General features: G+C 46.4%; 1 protein-coding gene and 1 pseudogene across 1 annotated transcript in view; one reads left to right on the forward strand and one right to left on the reverse strand.

Annotated features, from left to right (window-relative positions):
* The window catches only part of FLT3 (fms related receptor tyrosine kinase 3), a 67,596-nt gene that overhangs the window by 38,893 nt on the left and 1,902 nt on the right, over positions 1-26,801 (forward strand). The window contains exons 10-23 of the mRNA XM_057707216.1: positions 4,490-4,593; positions 5,295-5,403; positions 5,675-5,853; positions 6,938-7,044; positions 7,131-7,263; positions 7,353-7,457; positions 10,854-10,964; positions 11,958-12,111; positions 13,846-13,928; positions 14,872-14,999; positions 19,635-19,757; positions 22,131-22,242; positions 22,552-22,651; positions 23,118-23,223. Of these exons, the coding sequence (XP_057563199.1) occupies positions 4,490-4,593; positions 5,295-5,403; positions 5,675-5,853; positions 6,938-7,044; positions 7,131-7,263; positions 7,353-7,457; positions 10,854-10,964; positions 11,958-12,111; positions 13,846-13,928; positions 14,872-14,999; positions 19,635-19,757; positions 22,131-22,242; positions 22,552-22,651; positions 23,118-23,223 (1,654 nt within the window). The remainder of the gene's footprint in view (positions 1-4,489; positions 4,594-5,294; positions 5,404-5,674; positions 5,854-6,937; positions 7,045-7,130; positions 7,264-7,352; positions 7,458-10,853; positions 10,965-11,957; positions 12,112-13,845; positions 13,929-14,871; positions 15,000-19,634; positions 19,758-22,130; positions 22,243-22,551; positions 22,652-23,117; positions 23,224-26,801) is intronic.
* LOC130835925 (60S ribosomal protein L29-like) lies at positions 16,640-17,137 on the reverse strand (annotated as a pseudogene).

Below are 26,801 nucleotides of genomic sequence, written 5' to 3' on the forward strand. Positions count from 1 at the left end.
TTGTAAGGTACTAACCACGTCACGAAGCCTCACTGAGACCTAAAGAAACTTCTTTGAGCCCCTACTGTGTGCCGAGGTGCAGAGTCCTTTTTACGGATTATCTCATTTAACCCACCTCATCCCATTTTATGAAATATGGGAACAGGCTAAGTGACTTCCCCACACCTAGGGCAAAGTCAATACCTTTCATTCACTCTTATTTTCTGAAATTGCCTTTTAAAAAAACAGAAATGACACCCGTGATTCCACCACCAGGAATTATGTTTCAGACTTTGTCTGCGTAACCACCGTGATAGGAATACCTTAAGTATAGGTTTTTGCACAAACCTGAAACTGTGCCATTTGTCACCTGCTTTTTCACTTTAAAAATATCATCTCTTGCTGTTAGTAAGGACATTATTATTATTATTTACATTATCACTTTTATGGCTACTTAGTATTCCACTTTTTAGAAAATTTTATTTTGACTAACTCCTGTTGAGGGGCATTTACTTTCGTTTTTTTTTTTCTTTGCATCTTTATTTTAATGTGACTTTCTCACTTAACGTATACCCCAGAGTAAAGCTTCTAAATGTCGTTTTTATTCAAAATGACTCCCAGACTAAATAAGCCTCATAGTAATGATGATCTAACACATTTATTGTGTTTACCATGTGCTAGGCACTATTGTAAGCCAGTTATATAAAACTGCTTTAATAAGCACTTAAAAACTTCTCCTCTAACAACTGTGTAAGGTGGATACTATTACATCTTCATTTTACGGTTGAGGAAACAAGTACAGAGAAGGTCAGTGACTCGCCCAAGGTCACACCCCCAGGCGATGGCAGAGTTGGCTTCACAGCCAGCGTTTAACCATCACTCTGGTACTGCCTCTTGACACCAGCTCCTTTCAAATGTGTGAGACTCTCAGACTCGGTGTGTGAGAAGACAAAAATGCAGGCGTGCACTTTGGTTACTTAAAAAGAAAAGTGTGCCCCCTTCTGAGATGGGCTGGACTTTGCTATTGGGTTTCTAATGATTGTATAATACTTCCCCAGGCTTCTGGGCTCCCCTGAGATAAAACAAAAGTGAACATGGTATTGTGTAGAGTGATATAAAGTCACCAGCACCTCTCCTGCCCCTGCCCAGCTATCTCTGTCTAACCCTGGACAGAAAGGTGTGCAGACTGGGTTCAACTTCAGCCAGGCTGTTACCCCCTCCACGCCCTGCCATTTGAGAGGGCAGGATCTGCTGATGGGGGTCTCCCAGTCCCGGGTGAAGCCACTCAGTCCTGCCAGCTCCTCACTCTCCAGTTTCAGAAGCGCTCAGCTTCCCCAATCTGTGCTTTATTATTCCGTTTTCTGGTTTGACTTTGATCATCTCTTGCTCTTTGAATAAAGCATTTTCTACAGTGAAATTACTCCCTGAGCCGCTGGAAAGACCTGCAGCTTCTCAACTCCCCAGCTCTGGGCACTAAATGGAAAATAAAAATCACCTGCATTTTGCTTGTAACAGAGGAGAAATCCCTTCTCATAGTTGTACCGAGAACACATCTTTTTAGTCACCAAAAGTATTTCGCTATGGACTCCAGTTTCCTGATCTCCCATCTCATGGCCGCTGGCCGTTTTCAGAAAAACCCCAGGGAAAGGGGAAGTTTGAAACTCCCTGGCACTAATTGGTTAGTCCCCTTGGAATTTCCAGGGGAGGGTCGGTGGCGATGCAGTTATTGCTCTTGCTGTGGTTGACTGCCGTAAACAGGAGGACAGGCAGTTGAGAAGGACCTGGAGATTCAATTTTGTGTTCCGGTGAAGCGTGAGAATCTTTCAGGTGCCGTCCCATCCATCCCATGACAAGTCACGCTCCGCTCAGACAGCACAAAAGACTTAGGAGGGAAAATGTCCACAAAACAGATTACTTTGGTCTGCATGATAATCAGTAGTTGTATCGGTCACTTCTTTTTTTTTTGTAATTAATTTTTATTGGAGTATCATTGCTTTATAAAGTTGTATTAGTTTCTGCTGTGCAGCAAAGTGAATCAGCTATACGGGGACCATATATCCCCTCCTTTTTTGGATTTCCTTCCCATTTAGGTCACCACAGAGTATTGACTAGAGTTTCCTGTGCTACACAGTAGGTTCTCATTAGTTGGTAATTTCTTTATCAAATTGATTGGTGCTTTTGGCATGCTCCCTGGCTAGCCACACTGGCTTCTTTTTTTATCTCTTCTCTTCTTCCTTTTTTCAGGGTCTTTCGCTATTATCCGGTGAGAATTACATTTTCCCTTTTAGAAGCTCACATCTTTCTCTTCTTGGACCACTTAAACCCTGACTTCGTAAAGTGTGGAAACTGCATGTACCTATACTTACTTTTCTCCCTAAAGTTATAATTTGGCTTTCCACCATTCTTTCTGCCATTTCCACTTCACCAAACTTCTGGTTGTCCAGAAGTAGGTCAGGATAAGAAATTCCCCCTTCTGCTTCTTCAGCCTTCTTGTTAATGAGGCAAACAAAAAGCTTGTTCAGTGCTCGCTTAATAGTCAATGAAATCTCCCATCGCTATATACAGTCAGAATTACCTCTAAGCTTCCGAATTAAGGATGCAGAACACTGGTGTCCAGTAAACCCGGGCTCAAAAGCTCCTCTATCGATTGCTAGGGGTGGGCTTTGACTCTCAGGAATCGGGGCAGGGGTGGGGGGAAGATCTGTTCTCTCCTTCGTCTTCACGTGCAATCCAGCAGCTGCTGTTTCTTGTTGTCCTGGTGCCTCTCAGGTTGGCGCTTTCCTCTCCCTCTCCATTTTCCCTGCCTTAGACGACACTCAGCTTTTCATGCTCTAAACTCTCAAATCTGAACCTGTAGTTCTTCTCTCCTAGGAGTCCCCACACTATATCGTAACTGCTTATTGCTTGTCTGCCTTCACCACTAAACTGTAAATTCTGTGAGAAGAGAAACCCAGTTTTGCTAACTCGCTGTTGGACTCCCGTTTCCTCCGGTCAACAGCCTCTACCATTGACAGGAGAATGGGTCAGTGAATGCACGCATGCACACATGCATGACTTCTGGGGTTACTTCAACAGCTGCCTCCAGACGTCCCCTCCTGCTGCCATCACTCTAAACCAAAATACTGTTCATAACGTTCCTCTCCTGCTCGGGAATCCACAGCGTCTCGCCCCTGCTTTCTCCGTCAGGTCTAAATGGTTAGGCTTCTTTTCCCAGGCCCCTGATCACCTGGCCCCACCACCCTCTGTTCTCCTACATCCCACCCTGCACCTCTGCGCCAGCCAAGAGGCCTCCCCGTTCCTCTTCTTGTGGCCTTCTGAGTTCCTGCCTCACGGCTTAAATCATGCCGTTGCCTCCTTGGATGTCTTTTCTTTGCCCTCTCATGAAAACCAGCTCATCTGTGAAGACCTAGCTCAATGCTTGCGTCTGTGAAGCCCTCTGAGCTTCTCTCGCCCACCCTGGCCTCTGCCTCCTCTGATCCTCCGCGGGCCTCGGGTTTCATGTTCTCACCATTGCCCGCAGGAAGGCTTTGTCCACCCACCCGGATCACGATGTCTCTGAAGACAAGAGCCACACTCAGGGGTCTTTCGCATCCTGCACAACTCCTCCTGTGTACGTTTTCTTTTTTACTTCAGGTAGGCTGTATAGAGGTGGCCTAATTCAGTATCTTCCGAACAAGGCTTAGATTTTCTTATTCGAGGGGAAATTTTTTTCTCTTTCTTCAGTGCAGGAAGGCACATTTCACAGCTTCTTGCTGCCCCACGTCTCCTATCATATCCCCCATCCCACTAAGATATGCACCATCTCACATACCTGCTAGACTTGATGGATGATCCCAGATACCAAACACCTTGTAGGCATGGTGAATGATCCCCAATGCCATACACCCGGTAGGCATGGTGGAAGAGCACTCCAAGTAGATACTAGAGCCTGCTGAGACCAGCCAAAGATGTCTGTACTCAGTGTAGTTGAGCCCTCATCACTGTCAGTCGCTGCGTAAGGCAAGGGTTGGTCATAGGTCCTGCCTTGGACCAGCGTCAGAGAGCTTGGTCTTCCTTTCAGGAAGCTGGGGGGGGCGTGGTCCATGGGCTCTGCCACCTACCAAGGTTCTTCCATAGCTCCGGGAGGTCAGACTAGTCTGGCATGTATGTAACAGTAGGGGCTGGAACCGTCTTGCATCTCGTAGGAGCTCAGCCTGGGTCAGTGCTTCTCCACCTCTAATGTGCACGTGCGTTCCACGGAGATCATCTTAAAATGCAGACTCTGAGTCAGTGGGGCTGGGGTGGGGCCTGCGATTTTGTATTTCTAACGAGCTCCTAGATAATACCAAGGCAGACGCTGCCTGTGTGTGGACCACATTTTGAGTAACAAGAGCATCCAGGCACCTCCCTGTCCACTGAACTTGAGAGAGTGAGTGTCTCCCAGAAGCCTCTCTCCCATGCACACCATCATCCATTTCAGCATCTCCTCAAAGAATCTGGCTAAGTCTGTCTTTCATTCTTTTTCCAACAGCATATCTAAGTTTTGCAACCATAAACACCAGCCGGGACAATATATCTTCCATGCAGAAAATGATGATGCCCAGTTCACGAAAATGTTCACGCTGAATATAAGAAGTAAGTGAAACTGTCAAGACGTTTGATTTTACTCTTGTAACTCTTTAATGCTGTATTAAGTTGGACCAGAGAGAGCTAAGTCATGGCTCAGGGAAGGAGTGCTACAAAACTGTTTTGACGTGCTGACGTGTTTTGAAACTATACTTTCGTATCTGCCGGCTCTGTTGATATGCAGATCTCTTTCTGGGCAAATCCTTTGAAGGAAGGATGGAAGCTAAGATGCGATTCCATGTCCTCTCTGAAGGTGCTTTGGTGTGTGACTTTATTGATTTTAGTACTTTGAAAGGTCCTGTTAAGGAAGGGCCAAAAGTCATACTACCTGCCATTTAGTTGCTTTCGTAATCTTTGTTTCTCTGGTCTATAAAAAGATGAAAGTACATTTTGTTGGACTTTTTGCAGAGGCTTCTCCTGAAGCATTTTGGGATGCTCAGGTAGATAGAGGTCTACACCTGAGCTCTCTCCAGGAGAGGTCTAGCAGTAGAAAAGGGGGGTGCTCCCCAGAGAGGTTGAGGGCTGCCCGTGCAGAAGGTGACATGACAAAAGGAAAGAGGGACCCCCTCTTTGAGTCACCCTGCACGTGACACGCTCCCAGAAGCACAAACTGCTGAGAATTAATGGTCAGCCTATGTGAAGCTGACTAGGAAACCCTTTCTGGAAAGCACCGTACTCCATGAGCTTGTTTTCCCTGTTGTTTTCTACAGGGAAACCTCAAGTGCTCGCCGAGGCATCCGCAAGTCAGGCTTCTTGTTCCTCTGATGGGTACCCGTTACCATCCTGGACCTGGAAGAAGTGTTCAGACAAGTCTCCCAAGTAATGAAGACATAGGCCCCTCTTGTGTTAGAAGAACATAAAACTCTCTCTGACATATTGACTCTTTCTCATGAATTCAGTTTAAGAAGAAACGAGGAGGCATTTAAAATGCTTGCCTTCTGAGTCGACCACCATTCTAAATGGTCATAGATTGTTCTGATAACCTGTCATAGGTGCATCTCTTGTAGACCCCAGTGGAGAGACCCTCACTTCCAATCCGTTGACAGCCCTGCCGCCCCATCTGACTTCTCTGTCTGCCATGTCTTTTCAGCTGCACAGAAGAAATCACAGAAGGGATTTGGAATAAAAAGGCCAACAGAAAAGTGTTTGGGCAGTGGGTATCAAGCAGCACCCTGAACATGAGCGAGGCAGTTAAAGGGTTCCTGGTGAAGTGCTGTGCCTACAATTCCCTCGGCACCTCGTGTGAAACAATCCTTCTAAACTCACCAGGTACATGCCGGTTGCTATGGTAATGCACCACCTTCAGGAATTCCCCCCCTAGAAGTCAGTCCCTGTTGTTGGCTTTTATTTGGGGAGTTTAGCAGAGCGTGTAGGTTTGGTATGTGAGACGAGAAGGCTCTTTGAGTCAGGCAAGAATCCCCACTGAACGTATATGTTTTATAGTTCAAGGGCAGGGTGACTTCTACTGACGTTTTGTGACTCGTGAATTCGTGTGACGTGGGTAGAACCATAAACCCCCGGTATGGGGGACATCTACCGAGAGATCCAGCTCTAGGGAGGCACGGTCCCTTTCAGTCAATCTCCTTATTTGCCTGTAGCCTGCTGTTTTATCATTTTTGGTTTGATATTTAAAGCCCTCTGAAATTAAGCAATTCTGAAACCTGGCCGCCTACACTACTGGTTCAGAGCCACCATCATCCCCAAACTAACTTCCCCACATTCATATGACAGCCTCATTGTGGGAACGCAAGGTTTTTTTTAGTTGAGGTATAGTTGATTTACAGTGTTGTGTTAGCTTCAGGTATACAGCAAAGTGATGCAGTTTATAGATATATATTCTTTTTCAGATTCTTTTCCATTATAATTTATTATAAAATATTGAATAAAGTTCCCTGTGCTATGGAGTAGGACTGTGTTGTTTATTTTATATAGAGTAGACAAACTTTTTTTAGTGATTCAGTCATATATATATTTTTTTCTTTTCAGATTCTTTCCTATTATAGTTTATTACAAGTTACTGAATATAGTTTTCTGTGCAATATACTAGGACCATGTTGTTTATTTTATATAGAGAGACAAACTTCTGTTTTTATCTGACTTGCATATCCTGTGGGTTTACATAGATGTAATTCTTAAAACCCCTACTAAATGACTTTTTTAAATGGGTTCAGAATCACTTACAATTTGGGGGGATGAGCCCTTTACAGGAGCATGGCCCGATTTTCTGTGGGGACAGCGTGTTTGTAGGGGGCTTGTGGGTTCCTGAGACAGGACGGGAGAGGTGGTAAGGAGCACCTGCTGAGCGTCCGCCTGGAGTTCTCATTCCCTGCCCCGCGATGCTCTTCCACTGCAGGCCCCTTCCCTTTCATCCAGGACAGCATCTCATTCTACGCAACAATTGGCCTCTGTCTTCCCTTCATTGCCGTTCTAACCATGCTACTTTGTCACAAGTACAAAAAGGTAAAAGCAAAGGTAAACCGTCCTCACTGTGCCCCGTTTCTGACGCATTCCCTGTGGCTAATCGGCTCCTTATTTCATCTCTGAAGCAATTGCGGTATGAAAGCCAGCTACAGATGGTGCAGGTGACCGGCTCTCTGGATAACGAGTACTTCTACATTGACTTCAGAGAATATGAATATGATCTCAAATGGGAGTTTCCAAGAGAAAATTTAGAATTTGGTAAGAATCGAATGTTCCAAATGTTTCTGTCGCGTTTCCTCCCTGTTGGGAAATCTTCCACGTGCACTCACTCACCGTGTGTCTTGCAGGGAAGGTCCTGGGATCGGGTGCTTTTGGAAAAGTGATGAACGCAACCGCCTGTGGAATTAGTAAGACAGGGGTCTCAACCCAGGTCGCAGTCAAAATGCTGAAAGGTACGGTTACGTGGACCGACAGACACAGGGATGCACGAAGAGGGGAGCTGCCGCCTCCCACCTCCTCTTTTCCATCATGGCTAGGGTTACTGCTTGCCGTGCTCCAAAGCTGAAAAGGGAGTGAGTTGGGGTGGGTGTCAACCAAGTTCTGAATATAAAATACAAGTCGTGAACACAAAACTCCACCTCTTCTTCCTCTTCTCTGTTTGTTTAGGTTTCTTCAGCCTCAGTGCTTGGGGATACCGTTGCTACAGAAAACTGTGTGTCTTACATTTTGACACAGACTCTGGGTGGAAGAGGGAATTGAAGCCTCTGTGTCACTTCCCACTCATTTCTCGTCTGCTGCCATCTGGCCCTCCCAGACATCCTCTCCTTAGCATCACCCATTTAGCAAGAATGCCCCCAGCTGGCTTTGGCTAAGTGATCAGTGACTTCCCCACCACCACCACCACCACCATGAACTAAGTCTATGGGGCATGAATTGAATGTTTTGCATAAATTGGCACGATTGACTGTTCCCTCCATCTTTACGTGCTTTCTTCCTTTGGTTTCCATGTCGCCATTGTCTTCTGGTTTCCTCCCTCCCCTCTGAGTGCTTCACTGTCCATTGCGGGTCCCTCATCTTCTCACCCAGCTCTTCATGCAGAGTTCCTGAAGGCGCGCTCCTAGGCCCCCTTCCCTTTTCACTCAGCACGCTCATTGGCTGTCTCAGCTCACCCGTGACCTCATCCTGTGTACCAGTGGTTCTCGTGATTACACCTCCCTTCAGAGCGTCGGGTTATGTCCAAATGCTTGGCCATCTCCAAGGTCCCTCAAGTTCAGCTTATCCAAAGTGGACTCCTCCGACCCTGGCCCTCCATTGACACGCCCTCTCTCGCTGATTGGTTACGAGTACCAGAGACTGGCCATATTCCATCCAGTCAGGCCAAGCAGAAAACCTAAGACTAACTCACCCTTGAAACCATCCTCATTCTAATTCGCTGTAGGCTATTCCTATCAGGCTTCCTGCCTGGTGCCTCTCGAGTCCATTCTCTTTTCTCCTAACCTCTGTTACTACCACCCAGCCCAAGTCTATCTCTTCTGAATCCACGCTCTAACCTTCCAAGCGGCTACCCTATATGCACTCTTACCTCCTTTTGGATTCTAAAGCCCAAGTGATGGTTATGAAATGCAAAGCACATCACATCATTTTCCTGCTTAACCTTTCCAGCCCAGCCCGCCTCTCCCCTCACACCGCAGCATGTCCAGCTCTCAGTTCCTCTGGAACGGGTGCTCTCTCCCACCTCAGGGCCTTTGCACAGTCTGTTCTTCCACTTCCCCTTCCCCTTTCACGTCTTTATCTCCTGCTCCTCCTGTAGATCTCAGCTCAAATACCACTTCCTCTGGGAAGCCTTCTCTCACGCCACCGATGACCTCAGGTTCTTTGCTAGATGCTATACCCTAGCTTCTCTATGGTTTCTTCTTCCCCATAAAATGGATTACAACTATAATTACATATTTGTTTAATTATTCAACTGATGTCTTAGCTGCCCCAGTAGTCCGTAAGCCTCGTGAGGGCGGGTCTGTGTGCTTTGCTGTGCTGTCCTCTTTCTTGCTCTGGGCCCATCCTTCTCCTTCAAGGTGGTGTGTTCTCCTTCAGCCTTCTCCCTGTGAATCCACCTGGTGAACTCCTAGTTTCCCTCAGGTCTCAACACAGACATTCAGTGTCCCCTTCCCCACCCTTAGGGGATGTCCTTCTTGTGTGGGACAGAACCCCTACATTCATTTGCCACGTGGCACTTTTTTATTTTTATTTTATTATTGAAGTCTAGTTGATTTACAATGTCATATTAGTTTCTGCTGTACAGTGAAGTGACTCAGTTACCCATATGTATACACATTCTTTTCCATTCTGGTTCATCACAGGATATAGAATATAGTCCCGTGTGCTCTACAGCAGGACCTGGTTGTTTATCCATCCTATATATAATAGTTTGCATCTGCTAATCCCAAACTCCCACTCCATCCCTGCCCCACGCCCTCAGCAATGACAAGTCTATTCTTTGTGTCTGTGAGGCTGTTTCTGTGTCACAGATACGTTCATTTGTGCCGCGTGGCATTTATGACACTGTATTGTAATTGTTCGTTTCCTCGGCTCCCCTCTCGAGGAGGCTCTAAGCTCCGGGGAGACAGGGGCTGTGTCTTCCTATCATTTACCCCCCCCAAGGCCTGGCACCTTGCCCCATACACAGTAGGAGTGAATGAATGAATGAAAGCCAGGTAGTGTCTATGACAGTGCTTTGAAAAACTTCAGCACGCTGTAAAAATCTATTCTTCCGGTCATGAGGCACAAGCCCCGGACAACTGAAAGCCACGAATCCTTACAAAACATGAGGCAGTGGAAGACGCGCGGCACAGGGTCCCAGGGCACACAGTGAAGGGTGTCACTCCCAGGCCGGGGTGCTGGCAATTAGCAGGCCCCTGAGTGCTCACGCGCGTCCGAACGGATGCCTCGAAGCTCTGGGAGAGCCACACGAAGGCCACATGTCCTCCAGGACACCCGGAAAGAGCTAACCAAATCTCCACTGAATGTAAAGTTACTCCATCTGTAAGAAAGAATATGTTAACAGAGGGGGGTTGCCTGGAGAGGAAGGTCCAGAGCCCCTGGCCTGGCTCTAGGCCTCCGGCACCCTCCTGGGCAGGGCGTCCTGACCACCTGGGCACTTGGCCTCGAGGACAGGAGAACTTTGAGTCCAGCCGTGAGTACCTCCATGCGATACCCCTAAGCGAGGTGATGAGTGTCCTTCGCCAGGCTGTCTAGACTCACTCCAGGGACGGCAAGCGGGCACGTGCCAGCCTGCTCAGCATTCATTCCTCAGTATGAATTAGGGATGCTGCTGAGAACCTGGTCAGCAGGAATTGGTCCTCTTTGACCTTCTCACCATTGGACCCACGGACACCTTTTAGATTCTAGACCTGAGGGTCACAGGCTGGAACCAACTACCCTCGCGGACATTCCCGTCTTATCACTTTATGACGTCAACACATCCAAGCGTCAAAAAAAAAGCGTGTTTTTCCCTTCAGCATATTTATTTCCTTCACCTGTGGGGGAACATCATGTATTATTATTATTATGTTTTATTTATTTCTTAAGGGTCAATTATAAAGATTTTTATTTTGTGGGTAGAGGCAAGTCCAGCAGAAAGGCACATGATTTGATTCAACTTTCATGCTACACCCTTTGAAATTCTGTCTTAAAACATAGAGTATTATTCACAATGTATGTAAGTGTTATCATATGTATTTTAAAACTTTTATGCAAATCTGCTCTGAACTGAGGAAAATTTTAACTTATTAAATAACCTGAAATAACTATTTTGCTTCTGTTTTCCATCTGTAATGTCCCGCCATTGACAGAAAAAGCAGACAGCTCGGAAAGAGAGGCTCTCATGTCTGAACTCAAAATGATGACCCACCTGGGCGGCCACGAGAACATTGTGAACCTGCTGGGGGCGTGCACCCTGTCAGGTAACCAGCTTCCGCTGGGACCCCCTAATCGAAAACATTTTGGCCTGAAGACAAAGAGGGCATTTGCTCTCCTTTTCCCTCTCCTTCTCCCAGTCACAGTGTGGGCCCCACACCCAGGTGGGATTGGCCGTACAGCGCTCTAGAGTCCGGTGGGTCAGTGCAGACCACACCTGTCTTCATTGGGATCAACCTCGTAATTCTAACCTGCTCCAAGGGAATTCCCTGGTGGTCCAGTGGTTGGGACCCAGCGCTTTCATCGCCACAGGCCCGGGTTCAATCCTTGGTCAGGGAACTGAGATCCCACGAGCTATGCAGCTCGCTCAAGAATAATAATAGTAATAACACTGCAAGTCCATCTTGTGGTGTCTCTCTCCGCCTGCTCAGAGGGTGCCTCTCCCCAGCTGTGGAGCTGGCCCAAGGGCAGTGCCGAGAACAGCTGCACCGCTTGGCCACGGTCTCAGCTGGGCGGCTTCAAGTAAGGCGCAGCCGGCGGGGTGAAGTTCAAGCTCTGTTCTCCCGGAACCCAATGCACCATGTGCTCCGATTCCCTCCCTTCTTCCCAGAAGTACCTGGCCCCTGTGCCTAAGGGTCATTCCTTCTGGGACAGCCAGCCTGGCATCGGGACAAAGAAATAAAGAGAGAGTGGATTTAGGAGGTGACTAGGGATATATTTCTCCCTCCTCAGGTAACCCACAAGTCAGCTTGTATTTACCAAGGGCTCACAACGCAGTCAGCATATCACTCCCAGTTGCAAACCGGAGCATGTAGGTGGCCAGTGGTTCTCGGTGAGGCCACATGGACCAACGTGGAAGACGAGAAGAGACAGCTTTCCAAGGAGTTTAAGCAAAAAAGCTGAATTTAAAGTCCAAGAAGAGACAGTTTCAGAGAGAGTCAGGGGAGAAGGAGTTCTCATAGAGCGTGGTTTCTGTTACACAGATGTCGGAAAAAATTATTTTGTCTGTATACCTAGGGTTAAAACTATCACTATTTCAGGACCAATTTACTTGATTTTCGAATATTGTTGCTACGGCGATCTTCTCAACTATCTAAGAAGTAAAAGAGAAAAATTTCACAGGACGTGGACGGAGATTTTCAAGGAACATAATTTCAGTTTTTACCCCACTTTCCAATCACATCCTAATTCCAGGTAAGAGACTGGGTCACAGTTTCATAATAATACGTTACAGAAGGAAGTATGATGGTTAAACACACCCCCGGGGCCAGTTTCTAAAGGCCATCGTCCAGCATTGTGTGGTCTGTGGGTTCTAAGACCTAGAAAGGTCACTTCTCTTTGCTCTAGTTTCCCTGTTGACTTGAACAATGAGGCTTTCCCTTTCCTGCAGTACAGGTACTGGAGCTGAACCCATTCTGCCCACCTGCACCTAATCACATCCCACACATATATTCAGCTTTAGGGAAGGTGTGTTATTCAATCTGTCAGGCCTCCTGGTTGGCACACGGGTATTGGTAGAAAGAATGGACACTTTTCCCAAAGCCTTTGATGTATTCATAGAAAGTAGTGCAGGTCCTGGGAGTACTGCACAAAGGAGCTCTAAACTCATAAAGCGGATTTTTAAAAATCAGGATGGGTTGATTGCCGTAACGATGGGGACAGAATAAAGTCGTGGTGATATCTGTCTCCTTGCTCTGCCCCGTGTATGCCGCCACCCACGCGGATCTCCGTCCTGAGAGGGCTGCAGGTGTGAGCATCATAGCTCGAACATCATAGCTTGATGACGTCCTTCTCTGAATGAATTCACAGGCACTCTGATAGAATGAGTCCTCAACCTACAGGGCCTTCCTAGAAAACGCTCTCCCTTTTTCTGAAGGCAGGTTTGTTAGAGACTTTTCGCTTTACAGGGGGACTCCCGGAGGAGGCATTGGAGATTCCTTGTTTTCTTAGCACGTAAGTTTCAGCACACGCCTCTGGCCTTCTAATGCTGAGACAGAGACCAGCATCTTAATGCCAGGACCCCATGGAAACCCCGTGCTCGTCCTTGTGCAGCTGCCCTTAATCATTTCACACCAAACTTCCCTCTTACACTCGTGCCTGAGTTCACATTCCAAAACTGAGACGATTGTGTCATGTCATCTTCGTGCTCCAGAACAGAGAGTCCGCGTGTGACCAGCCCCCCTGGGTTACAGACAACACCGCTGGTCACCTCAGCGCCTTTCATTCGTTCCAGTCACTGGGCGTTAAACGCACCAGAGCAATTACTGTTGGAATATTTGTGGTCTGAAAGCATTAAGCTAGTTTCTAAAGATGTGGACATTGTAATTGGGGTAAGCTATTATCCTGGAACAAACTGAATCGTTGTCTGCATATAATGTATACGGAATTCCTCAGTGAAGAGTTCTATATTATATGCCATAAAAGAGATTTTCATTATTACTATTTACTGATTTCACAGGAGAAGGAAATGAGCTTTACAAAGGCCAACTTGAAAAAAAAAAAAGATGAAACACTGGAAGGTCTCTATAGAAGATCTATGTTTTTGAATTTTATGAGGAAAGTCACACTCTTTATTAGCTTTGTGATTTCAGCAAATCACCTTTATCTCCCACAGCCTGGTTTCTGTTTTATGAAATGTGACTTTGACACCCAGCTCGTAGGTAGGGTTGTGGGAAGGATCGAGGGAGGTCCTCTCTGAACCGTCAGATTCCATACGTGTGACGGGATCACTCTTATCTTTGACAGACAAGCTCAATTATACAGATGTTTCTAATGTCCACACACACACAAAAGACAAGTTAATGCCATGCTTTTAATTTAAAAGCCCATTTATAATTTGAATTCATTTCTTTGATGAATTATATTTTTTAAAATAAAATGTCTACTCAGAAGGAGAACATAAATAATGAAATAACTCTTTTTTGACAGTATGCCTGGTTCAAGAGAAGTTCAAATACAGCCGGACTCAGATACTGTCTCAGGGTTCAATGGGAATTCATTTCAATCCGAAGGTAATGTTTTATTCTAAATAGTAGCACTTCCAAATAGAAATGGGTACAAGAGTTCTGTGTCAGCTGTTTTTAAAAAGTGTGTAAATACAAAAGCATGTTTATCTTTGCTAATGTCACCTATAGGCTTTATTAACGCATATTTGCTTCAAAGGTAGTAAAATCCACCAGTTTATGTATTGTGAGTTTTATGTCAATGTTTCAATAAACACTGAGGGCTCTTTTATTTGATCAGGTTATTCTTTTTAAAAGTTATTGATTGGGACTTCCCTGATGGTCCAGTGGTTAAGACTCTGCCCTTCCACTGCAGGGGGCATGGGTTCGATCCCTGGCCTGGGAATTAAAATCCCACAGGCCACACGGTGTGGCCAAAAGAAAAAAAAAGATTAACTGGAAGAACATTAAGTGCACAAACAGTTCATAAAATGTAGTAGATAATCGGTAATTCTTTTCCCAACGTGACAAAACTACCTAGTTCAAAAGAAAAGCATCTGAAACCCCTGACTCATCCCCAAAGAGCTGGAGAATTCACTCCTCTGACCAAAGAGAATCTTTAGCTGACCCTTCCTGGGCTGCACAGTTCTCTGCACCATCTCCCTGGTGCCACCAGGAAGATGATGTGATCGCTCCATTTGTAACTGAGGTGCTCATAGAGATCCATTAGGCAACTTCTTTTCTTTTTATTAATTGAAGTATAGCTGATGTACGATATTATGTGTTACAGGTGTACTGTATGGTGATTCACAATTTTTAAAGGTTCTACTCCATTTGTAGTCATTACAGAATATGGGCTGTATTCCCTGTGTTGTGCAGTATATCCCTGTAGCTTATTTTACACATAATAGTTTGTACTTCTAAATCCCCTCACCCTGTCTTGCCCCTCCCCACTTCCATAAGGCAACTTCTTTGTATTTTGGCAAAAATGAGGACCAGTTGTATTTTACAGATGAAATTGAATACGAAAACCAAAAAAGGCTGGAGGAGGAAGAGGACTTGAATGTACTTACCTTTGAAGATCTTCTCTGCTTTGCATATCAAGTGGCCAAAGGAATGGAATTTCTGGAATTTAAGTCGGTAAGCTCCTTTTGAAGACAAAACTCACCACAACAACAACAAGATAATTTTGAAGAAGAGATGTGGGTTTTGTTTTTTTTTTCCTGTTTATTTTAACTTGCAGCCCTTAAAGTCTGTCTTTCCCTCGCGTTCATGGTTTGGAGTCACCTAGGATGTTCCACTGGCTCTTGGCTAAAATTATAGTATAAAGGTTATCACAGCCCTCCCAGGCGGTCCAAGGTCCTCTGGGGTATCGCTCCTCAAAACCAGGTGTCACTTCAGGTTGCTCAGCCTGTGTCCTGCATTTGGCCCGGGGGGGGGGTGAGCGGAGGCTCAGATCCCGGGTGCTCTGCTGGCCGAGCCAGGCAGCCTGGGCACCCGTGTCTGCTCTGAGTGCCTGCTAATCCCAGATCCACTGGGGCTGCAGCGTGAAGACCTCAGCGCCCCTCACACCATGGACTCTACCCCAGTCTTGTATTCTTTGTATAATATTCTTTCAGCTCTGCTGTTCTCTGACATTTCAAACGTCTGCTGCCGATAAGCTGATTTCAGCCATTCATCTGGCCACTTTCCGTCCTCGTTTCCTTCCCTTCCCCTGAGTTCTCTCTCTGTCCCCAACTCTACCCTCCCCTTTTCCCTTTGGTCTCCTGGCCCCTTCCTCCCTCTCCTCCATGCCCCTCGCTTGGCCTCCCCTCTCTTCTTTCTCCCTGAATTTGGAGAGAATAATTTCAACCGTATTTTTTATATATAAATGTATTTATTTATTTTATTTTATTTGTTTATTGGCTGTGTTGGGTCTTCGTTGCTGCTCGTGGGCTTTCTCTAGTTGTGGTGAGCGGGGGCTACTCTTCGTTGTGGTGCGTGGGCTCCTCATTGTGGTGGCTTCTCTTGTTGCGGAGTACTGGCTCTAGGCATGCGGGCATCAGTAGTTGCAGCGCACGGGCTCAATAGTTGTGGCTCACGGGCTTAGTTGCTCTGCGGCATGTGGGATCTTCCCAGAGCGGGGATCAAACCTGGGTCAGCCGTATTTTTTTTCTTTAAAAATGTACTGTCTCTAATGTAATGTATTACGCCAATTATGGCTCAGTTTTAAGAAAAAGATTAACATGGAATAAATCAATAGCTTTGAAGAACAGGAAAAAATTCTATTCACAAGAGCAACCAAACTATGAAACAGGTTGAGATAAACAAGAAACGCGTAAGATCTACATGAAGAAAGCTGTGAAACTTGATTAAAGATAAAAGGGAAGACCTGAATAAATCAGTTCTATTTTGTTTGTATGGGAGAGAGTCAGTGTTTAAAAGAAAAGTCAGTTCTTTCCAGATTAATCTGTATATTTCTCACAATGCCAATTAGAATCCCAAGGGATTTTTTTTCCCTCATGGATATTGAAAGTACATGTTGCCATCTTTTCTTTCTTTCTTTCTTTCTTTTTCTTTCTTTCTTTCTCTCTCTCTCTCTCTCTCCCTCCCTCCCTTCCTTCTTTCTTTTTTTTTACGGACAGATCCTGCCTCAGATTTACTTGTACGAATAACACAGGAGGACACCAGCCGCATGCAGACAGCAGCCCAGGGGCTACAGCCAGTCCTTCTGTCCCCACGTTGGCAGATAGAGACCTCTACTCTGGCGCCTTTGTGGGCGCCTAGACATCTTTGGGAGCCTAAGCCAGAGCCTCAGCTGCACCTGCAGCCTTGGCCTTGGCCTTGGTTTTCAGCCTTGGCCTGGGACTTTGGCCGGCAGAGCCTGAGACCCTTGGCGATGTGGGCACGAGCACGTCCCAGCTTGCGGTGAGCTGTGTAGGCAAGTCGACTGAGGCTGCAGCTGCCGCCCTGTGGGATCTTGGGCTCACCCGCATTGGACTTCACGAGCACCCTGACAGCCTCAGCACACGCATGCACAGCCTTGGCGTTGTTGGCCTGTGTCTTCTTCAGGCCCTTCTTGTTGTACTTCTTGGCAACGTGCATGTTCCTCAGGAGCTTGGGGTCCACCCCTTTAAGAGGCCGTGGTGATCGGGGTTTCTTGCTGCCGTTTCTGTGCCGTTTTCGGGACTGGTTGTGCTGCTGTGGTTCTTGGACTTGGCCGTGTCTGCCCCGGAGCCCAAAGAGAAAGAGCTGCCATCTTTACTTTTCTTTTCCAAATGTGGGCGTCCTTGCTCCATACTTACAACAGACTCCTTCCCCACCCCGCATCCTCCGGCCCTTCCTTCTCCCAGTCTTCCCTGCTGGCTGTTGGATCTGTCCCCTCTCTCCCCTCTGTGTCTATAATAGCACTGTCACCAGTTTCTTTACAGACATTGAGGGCATCTGCCTAGACCATCCAGCCCAGTTGCTGCCTGTTGTTAAGTAAATATTCAAACTACTCACAACTGGAGGTCAAGGGGCACTGCCTTTTCTCCCCCTGGGCTGGTGATAATAAGAATGTTTTGAAGAATATCCGGTTTCTTGGAACTCTCTCCCCTGTTTGCCCTTTAGGCCATCCCCTCTGAGTCACCCTGTCACTGTCTCCTGTTTGTTTTTTCTCCCAGCATCTCTGGCTGCCCCTGGGTTCCCTCCAAGACTCCACAGCACCATCCAGCATCACCTGCTGGCTAGTGCCAAGCACCGTGACAGGTGCCAAGGTACAGAGGCGGCTCTCGGCCCCAGTGGAGAGAAAGAGGAAGCAGGCAGGCACATCAAAGGTTATGCTGGAGTGAGATAAACACTTTCTCAGCTAAGTCCTGGGAACCCAGGGGAGAAACAGGCGTGTCAAGCCTGGGAGGCCGTGCAGAAAAGGTTTCTGAGTGGAGTGGATACTGGGGCTGGAGGAGATTTTTTTTTAATTAATTAATTTATCTATTTATTGGCTGCATTTGGTCTTCACTGCTGCGTGCGGGCTTTCTCTAGTTGCAGCGAGTGGGGGCTACTCTCTATTGCGGTGCTCGAGCTTCTCATTGCAGTGGCTTCTCTTGTTGTGGAGCACGGGCTCTAGGCACGTGGGCTTCAGTAGTTGTGGCTCGCAGTCTCCACAGCTGTGGCTCACGGGCTCTAGAGCGCAGGCTCAGTAGTTGTGGCGCACAGGCTTAGTCGCTCCACAGCATGTGGGATCTTCCCAGACCAGGGATTGAACCCATGTCCCCTGCACTGGCAGGCAGATTCTTAACCACTGCACCACCAGGGAAGCCCCTGGAGGAGATTTCTGAAGGAAGAGGAGAACCAGCAGGGAACAGGGGCGAGGGCAGGGAACATGGAATCAGGAGGAAGTGTGTTGAGAAAGGTCGTGAGTTTAACATGTTGAACGTGAGGTTCACTGGGCAACAAGGTAGAGTTTAGTCCAGCAGATACTTGGACATTCCTGTGAGAGAAATGTCTGGGTTGGAGACAGATTTGGGTGATGGGAGTGGTATCCCTAGGCTTGGATGCGGTGGCCCGGGTGGGGATGTGGACGGAGAGGGCGCAGCCGCGGGGAGTGGAGGTGATGTGCAGGAGTCGTGGCAGGAAGGGCCTGAGGGAGGAGGGGCTGCCAGCTGGGACCAGATCCACCAGGGGCCGCATCTTGGCTGGGCCGGCCCCCACAGGGCTCAGGCCCAGCAGCCTGGGCAGATGAGCAGAGGCTGTGGGGCTGGAGGGAAAGTGGGGGAGTGTGGATGGAGCCTGTCCACGATGACCCTCAGGACGGGGTGGGGAGGTAGGAGAGGTGGAAGCATGTCTGTCTTTCTGGCTTTGGCTTTCATTTTTAAAGACTGAAGATAGCCCTTGGAGCTGTACTACCAGTGCCCTGTTCCTTTTAAAATCTTCCTCCGTGGAGTTAATTTTCTTGCCAAACCACTGGAATTAAAGTCACATCATCTCTCAACTCAAGGGCTGCTTCTAATTCCACTTTAGTCAGCCTTCCCAAACTGCTAGTATTTTCCCAATTGTTTTTTTTTTTAATGTATTTATTTTATTTCTTATTTATTGGCTGCATTGGGTCTTTGTTGCTACGAGTGGGCTTTCTCTAGTTGCGGCGAGTGTGGGCTACTCTTCGTTGCGGTGCGCAGACTTCTCATTGTGGTGGCTTCTCTTGCGGAGCACGGGCTCTAGGTGCACGGGCTTCGGTAGTTGCAGCATGTGGGCTCAGTAGTTGTGGCACACAGGCTTAGTTGCTCCGAGGGCATGTGGGATCTTCCTGGACCAGGGCTTGAACCCGTGTCCCCTGCATTGGCAGGCAGATTCTTAACCCCTGCACCACCAGGGAAGCCCCTTCCCAATTGTTTTTTAATATTATGCCATTTCATTGCCAAAGCTGTTTTCCAATCAGAAAAGACATTGTCTCCACCCCCACCACAAGGGTGCTCTGAAAACCACTTTGGGAGCCCGTCAGAGGCCCTGTTGCTGTGTCTCTAATGTACCAGGAGATACGCAGCTGGCTGGGGTCGAGCTGCTTTCTCAGAGCCCCGCCCCTTGGCCTCTGGGAAAGTTCCCTAAGCAGAACCAGTGGCTGCAGCCGCAGCCGGTGGAGAACTGTCCACACACTTTGGTACACATCGTGATGACTGCTCACGACTCAATAAAGATAAGGCACCTCAATGAACTACTGCTCGGTCATCTGTAACTCCTACTGAACTTGAAACAAGAGGAAAGATTGGCCTGTGATAATATACATCGTGGTAAATAACACTCCCGTTTCGTTCTCTCTAGTGTGTTCACAGAGACCTGGCAGCCAGGAATGTCCTCGTAACCCACGGGAAGGTGGTGAAGATCGGTGATTTTGGACTGGCTCGGGACATAATGAGTGACTCCAACTACGTGATCAGGGGCAATGTGAGGCTGCTGCTTCTTATGTAGTTTTATCCTCTTTGGGGTGGTTTGTGGGTTTTTTTTTGTAATTTTATTTTCTTTTTTGTTGAAGTATAGTTGAATTACAATGTCGTGTTACTTACTGCTATATGGCTAAGGGACTCAGTTACACATATATATACATTCTTTTTCCTATTCTTTTCCACTATGGTATATCACAGGATATTGCATGTAGTTCCCCGTGCTATACGTTTTGTGTTTTGTCATCGCTAATCTAAACATCTGCACTCACTGTCATGCGTTTGTGATTTACTGCTAACCTCAGAAAACTTCCTCCCAGCCATTTGCTTTCTTATGCTTCAAAGGTTTTTCTGCAGCTTCAGGGAAATATTCCATCCGTAATAAAAGTTGAGCACAATAGCATCACCCCTATCAATTAGGGGCCTTTGAGTGCAATCCACACTTTAAAACAAATCTAATTACTTCAACTTATTTCAGTCCCTTTAGCTATAAAGTGACTGTTGAGTTATGCTTTTGATTATGGGAGTAGGTAATTGTTACAAGACAGCATTTAAAAACTATGACATATAAACTAAATATTAAATATACATTTTAAAAAGCACAGTATTTAAATCAAATATTAGTTAATGAATATTTGTCATCCTCTTACTGTTGTGCAGGGAGACCTAAAACATCACTGAGTCTACTTGTTAAAAAAAACCTAAGGACCCATGTGTTGCTTATAAGAGAACTACTAAAAATATTAGATGATAAAATTGCATATAGTTGATAGAGTATGGTTTTTAAGAATTACAACGCCTGGATTTAAGCCCCTTGTTCCTCTTTTTGGCTATTCGTTTTTATGATTTGTCTCTGCTTTATTGCCCTTGCTTGTGAAGTAATAATATTAACCATGAATGCTGGTGTCGTACTTACTACGTGCTAAGCGCTTTTCTAAGTGCTTTATGTATATTGACTCATTTAGTCCTCAAAGTACCCATTTGTGGTTGAGGAAACTGAGGCACAATTATGCAGCACACATGTTAGAACATGAATGGTCTGTGCAGGACCACAGTGATACAGTGTTTCACATGACAAGTGTTCATTGTAGTGTTGTGGAAATCAAAAAAACCAACACAGAAGGAAGCCTCTGTCCAGGTTAAACATCCAATAAATGTTGCACATCAAATTAAACTGTATTACCACTAGAATCAAATGCTCAGCTGACTTTGGGTCTCGGCCTGCCTCCTTGTAGCTGTAGTCATAAATAGGATGAACTAATGGCTATGAAGTTTCTACCCTACTAGCTGGTGGTTTCTTAAGCAGGAAAGGTAATTCCATTTGAACCACAATTAATCCCTTTGACTAATCAAATTAACTAGACTAGCCGGCTTGATTCTCCCAGCTTATCCTTTTGAATAGGATTTAAAACAGGGTTTCTTTCTTTTTTTTTTTTAATTAATTAATTTATCTATTTATTGGCTGTGTTGGGTCTTTGTTGCTACACACGGGCTTTCTCTAGTTGTGGCATGTGGGGGCTACTCTTTGTTGCGTTGTGGGGGCTTCTCATTGCGGTAGCTTCTCTTGTGGCAGAGCACGGGCTCTAGGCCCTCGGGCTTCAGTAGTTGCAGCATGTGGGCTCAGTAGTTGTGGCTCCCAGGCTTAGTTGCTCCGAGGCATGTGGGATCTTCCTGGACCAGGGCTTGAACCCATGTGCCCTCCACTGGCAGGCGGATTCTTAACCACTGTGCCACCAGGGAAGTCCCGGGGTTTCTTTCTTGAGCTTTGATTTTACTTGGCAGATTAAACATGCACCTTGAAGGGCTCTCAATTCCTGAAAAAGAAAATACTACAAAACACTAGGTCCCAGGAACCTATCCATCCCTGCGTCTTGATTCTAAGCTGAGGCTTTACTAATTCAAAACTCCCCTTTCATGCTACTGGGAATTACTGAAGCCACAGAAACCCGTCTGGTGTCATTTCTGGAAGTGATGACGTATACTCCCCTTACCACATTCTTGTGGATGGCATTTCCACTAAAATTCTTCCAAGAAATGCTTTAACAAAATACTCCACTAATTCACCAGTGTCTGCTTACCTCTGGGAAAGTGACTGGCTACTCCTTTGCCGGAAGCGAGCGTCTACTGTGAAACTTGCCAATGCGAAGGGCACGCTTGAGTTTTAAAGAAATAAAGTTTGTTTGTTTGTTTGTTTAAGGCTACGATATTACAATATTAATTTGAAAGTGAAAAAGTCCACTTGAGGAATATGATTTTCTCAAGTGAGCATTAAGAGTGGCCTTAGGGAGAGAATAAACATGGTCACCTGGCTAATGAGAAAGGAAGGAATGCTTGTACGTGGAAAATTCACCATCCGTCTCTGCTTGGACTTTCACAGGCCCGTCTGCCTGTGAAGTGGATGGCTCCTGAAAGCTTGTTTGAGGGGATCTACACAATTAAGAGCGACGTCTGGTCATATGGAATATTACTCTGGGAAATATTCTCGCTTGGTAAGACTTGCAGTTCCCTGGGCCCTGGACTTCCGCATTCTGCCCCTCCGCCCCCCTCCTCCAGTCCTAAGTCAAAGAAAATGCCGTGTCCCAGAGCCCCCCTAGTCATGCTTCCGTTGCAGCCTGAACCCCTCTATTTTTATGTGCTGGTGTCCATCGGTCTGTCCTGCCCACTGGAACGTGGCTTCTCCTGCCCAGCACCACGCAGGGCTGGCCCAGGGAGCCACGATCCATCGTGTTTGCCAGTTGAGTGAGTAATAAACAAATGCAGGGGGAGTGGGTGGTTATACGTCCTCCTGTTTCTCTCAGGCGTCAACCCTTACCCTGGGATTCCGGCTGACGCGAACTTCTACAAACTCATCCAGAGTGGATTTAAAATGGATCAGCCGTTTTACGCCACGGAAGAGATGTAAGTTTAAGTCAGGCTGTCAAGCGGCTGAACATGGAAATTTATAGTCTGTCTAGTTCCAAACTCATGAGAAAAAAAATTGAAACTCTTCAGTGTGAAGTTCCCATGATTCCTCTTAAGAAAAGGAAAGAAAAGAAAAGCAAAGAAAAGAAAGGAAGAGAAAAGGGAAGAAAACTCTTCCTTTTGGTTTCAGGGATTTCTGAACACAACCGAACTTTTTCTGGGTTTTGATTATTTTACTTGAGGGGCCTTCTCCTGAATTCTGGTCCACATTGTATTTCTCAAAACGCATCATCTAATTTGTCCTTTCAGGTTTGAGTTCAAAATCTAGTAGAGTATTTGCCTCAGGACAAACATGCCATAAATAAGTAGCTTCACAGCAATAAATAGTGTTTGTTAAGTGGAAAGTGACCCATTTTGCTTCATTCAGATTTCCTATCTTGCTCCTTGTTCATTGTCTTCACAGATACTTTATAATGCAATCCTGCTGGGCTTTTGACTCAAGGAAACGGCCATCCTTCCCTAACCTGACTTCATTTTTAGGATGTCAGCTGGCAGATGCAGAAGAAGCGGTAGGTAGCAGCACAGTGTCTTATAAAGCATCCTTAGGAAGGAAAGAACTCATAACTCAGAACACTCATTGCTGATTTCCTAAACACCAAAGGTACCAAGTTGCCTTCCTCACCACAGTTGGCCTAGGTTGCCCTTTAAAAGTTGTATGGGGTTAGATATACTTACGGATAAGTGATTTTAGGGGGAAAGAAAAAAGGAAAAACAAAACAAAACACCTTTCCCTTAAGATTTTTGCCAATTAATTAAGAAATCAAATGCTTTTACGTGACCAGTGCAGAGGACCAAACGAGTAAATAAAATGTAATCAAACAAGTAAATAAAACGTAATCCTTGACCTCCAGAAGCCACTGACCTTTCCTAATTCAGCATGAAGCTTTTGTGTGGAATCACCATACACCTCAATCATGTAATAGAGCGGAAAGAGCATTGACCCGGAGTCGTGAGAGCCTAATAGCAGCTCTGGGCCTTAGTTTTCTCACCTTCAAAATGGGTTGCTAAGCTAGATGACCTTGGAGCTTTGGGAACTGGGAAATTACTTTGCTGACTCTCCCCCGATTAACCACATGCTGTAGTTAAAGGAGCCACTCCCTAGACCAAGTGAACAAAGGATGGGACCTGGAATTCCCAATGCCTCCGTCCAAATCTTGGCTGCATTATTTGCTTTTGATATGAGTTAATTAAGCCACGTAATCTTTGGGGGGGGTCTCAGCTTCCTTATCTGAAATATGGGATTACAAGCCTTACTTCGTGGATTTGTAAGGCATCAATAAGGTGATGTATGTGAAAAGATTTAGCACATAGAGGGACTTAGCAGCTACTAAATGTTAGTTAAATATGAATCTGAGCTTTTCGTTGGATTGTCCGTCCTCTTTGTCTACATTATGAGGAGTCCGTTTTCAATTCTCTAGTCTCTCCAGAAACCTGTGTGGATGGTGTGTGTCTTCTCTTCCTGTTATGATTTTTTTAAAAATCACATATGGAAACTCAGTTGTTGTCAGGGAATCAGGACAAGAAGGAGAGATGGAAAGCCCCCAGGGGACTCACAAGCTACAGAGCAGATGACTGGTAAACAGTTAATGGCGCTATAAGATAAACCGAAAGAAGAGTTTTACGGAGAAACAAGTAATGAGTAATTTGTATTTGTTGGGCAGTTGGGAGCTGAGCTGTGAGGAATGAGTAGATTTGGGCTGCTCATTGGGGGATGGGAGTTAGCAGGGGTTCCAGGCTGGATGAGAAAGATAAAGGTTCAGAGCCGAGAAAGTGGAATGGAAAATAAAGGGTTGTAGCTAAAGTATAGGGCGAGTGGGGTGACGTGGAAGAAAACAAGCCTTCAGAGCTGGTGTGACCGGCGTGGAGGGTCCACGGCTGCTGAGGTGCTCTTGGCTTTGTTCAGGACCTCGGTCTGGCAAGGGTTCCCCTTTCATGTCCCCACACCCACAGGACATCCAAGCCTGCTTCCCTCTGTTTGGGGGGGCCTCAGAGGTATCAGGGATGGTTGACTTGCACGATCCCCGTGGATGAGGATTCAGCTGAGGGCATCCGTGCTCCAGGACCATGTCCACATTTTCTCCAGTCTCCTCCGCTCTGCTCCCTGCCCCTCGTAATGGAAGGTTCTTCTTTCCTCCCGGTATCAGAGGTGAAGCAAGCTGAGGCACCTTTAGTTAAGCGAGAGGATGGGCCTCCTTGGGTGGGATGAGCGCCCTGGGGGGAGCCCCTTAGCCCTGCAGGTGCCGTGGGTTCCGGTCCAGAAGCCTGCAGAGCAGACACTGGGTTTCAGTCCCCACTTGCCGCTTGGCTGGTCACCTCTGAGGCAGGCACGTCCTACACGGCCAAGCCAGGCAGCTCCGCCCACGCTGGGCAGACCCCCGCTCCTCCTCTGTTGCCCCTCCGCCTCTTCTCTTCACGCCTCCTGACGGGTCACGTCCAGTCTCTTGGCTGGAGAAACGGGCCTCAGCAGCATGCCTGCGGCAGTCTTTCCTGGCACCCACATGAAAGGTTTTCGTAGAATCCGTCTCTGCTTCATCACGGACCAGGGAAGGAAAATGGCTTGGAGAACACGTGAGACGGGGAGGGAAACACATCTAGAAAATTATAGGTTAACACTTTAGATCTAACCCAACCCTGACGGTATGGAGTGACAGCAGGGAGGTCATTGAACAATAACATGCTAAGGCATTTTTCAGACCATGTTGAACCAGTGACATTTTTAGAATGGACAGACATGCTTCAATCTGTCTTAAAGACCCAGATTACTGTGGTGATGGGTGTTAACTAGACTTCTTGGGGTGATTATTTTGTAATATATACAAACATCGAATCACTATGATGTACACTTGAAACCAATATAGTGTTGTATGTCGATTATACCTCAATAATAAAAAAAAAAAAGAGCCCGATCAAATATTCTCTCCTCTCCAAACTCTGCCCATCTTCCCTATTCAGATTTCAGGCTCCCTCTTCTGAATCCCCCAACACTTTGTATATCACTCTCTCTGAGACTCGAGTCATGTTATGTGATCATTTTGCTTTGTGGGTCTGTCTGTCTCATCACTAGACTTGACCCACAAGGGCAAGGACGATGTGCCCTCGTCCGTATGTCACCTGATGTCACCCCATAGTCAGGAGACAGTGACAGGCTATGAAATAAATGGATGAATGCCAACATGAAAGTAGGTTGGTGACCACCTCTGTTTTGTTCACCATGTCATATCCAGCTGTAGCATCACGCGTAATGCTCTCCCCTGTAAAATGTGTTGCTACGCTAGACGATCTTAGAAGATACTAAGCAAATACTCGTGAGTGGAGGGAAAGAAAGGAAGAAGAAAAGTAAGTTTGGGAAAACAAAGTCAAAAGAGTGAAAGTAAGGACACCCGTCACAGCAATTCCCTGGAGGTCCAGTGGTTAGGTATTTGGCGCTTTCACTGCCAGGGCACTGGTTCAATCCCTGGTTGGGAAACTGAGATCCCGCATGCCCCGCCCCCTGAAAAAATAAATTAAAAAAAAAAAAAAAAGGACACCCGTTAGGAGGTGACTGCAGCAGGAGAGGTGAGCAGATAGGGAGTGAAGGGATGCAGTGCAGCGGGATGTGGGGGGACAGGCATGCCCCCTGCTTCCAGAAGGGCGCCTGAGCTCACACCATCTGTCCTTTCCTATCAGCCCCTGTAAATTATGGGAAATGTATATATTTTAAAAATAGAACTGAGGCCCTCATGGCCTTTGAAAGCAAGGAGATCTTTGTGGACCAGAAATTATGGAAAATCCCTGAGACAATGAAAGCAGTTAAGACTGACGAGGGAAGATCTGCAACAGAGCCTTCTTTGAAAGAACAGGGAAAAGTGCTTTCCTAAAAAGGTGTGGAGAGGTGTAGATTCTGCAGAAGCTCTGCCGTAGGAGCAGCCGCACTGTTAAGTAAACACAAGAATAAAGTGGGTGTTCCATATGTAAGCATAACCACTGGTAAAAAGAGAAATATAGCATATAACCTCAGGTTTGGCATAGAAGGTAAAAGGGACCCTAGAAAACATGATCAAGCCAACAAAATGGAAAAGAGAGAAACAAAAAGAATGCACGACAGTAG

Source organism: Hippopotamus amphibius, chromosome 14 (assembly GCF_030028045.1).
Source record: "Hippopotamus amphibius kiboko isolate mHipAmp2 chromosome 14, mHipAmp2.hap2, whole genome shotgun sequence".
Classification (NCBI taxonomy): Eukaryota; Metazoa; Chordata; class Mammalia; order Artiodactyla; family Hippopotamidae; genus Hippopotamus; species Hippopotamus amphibius.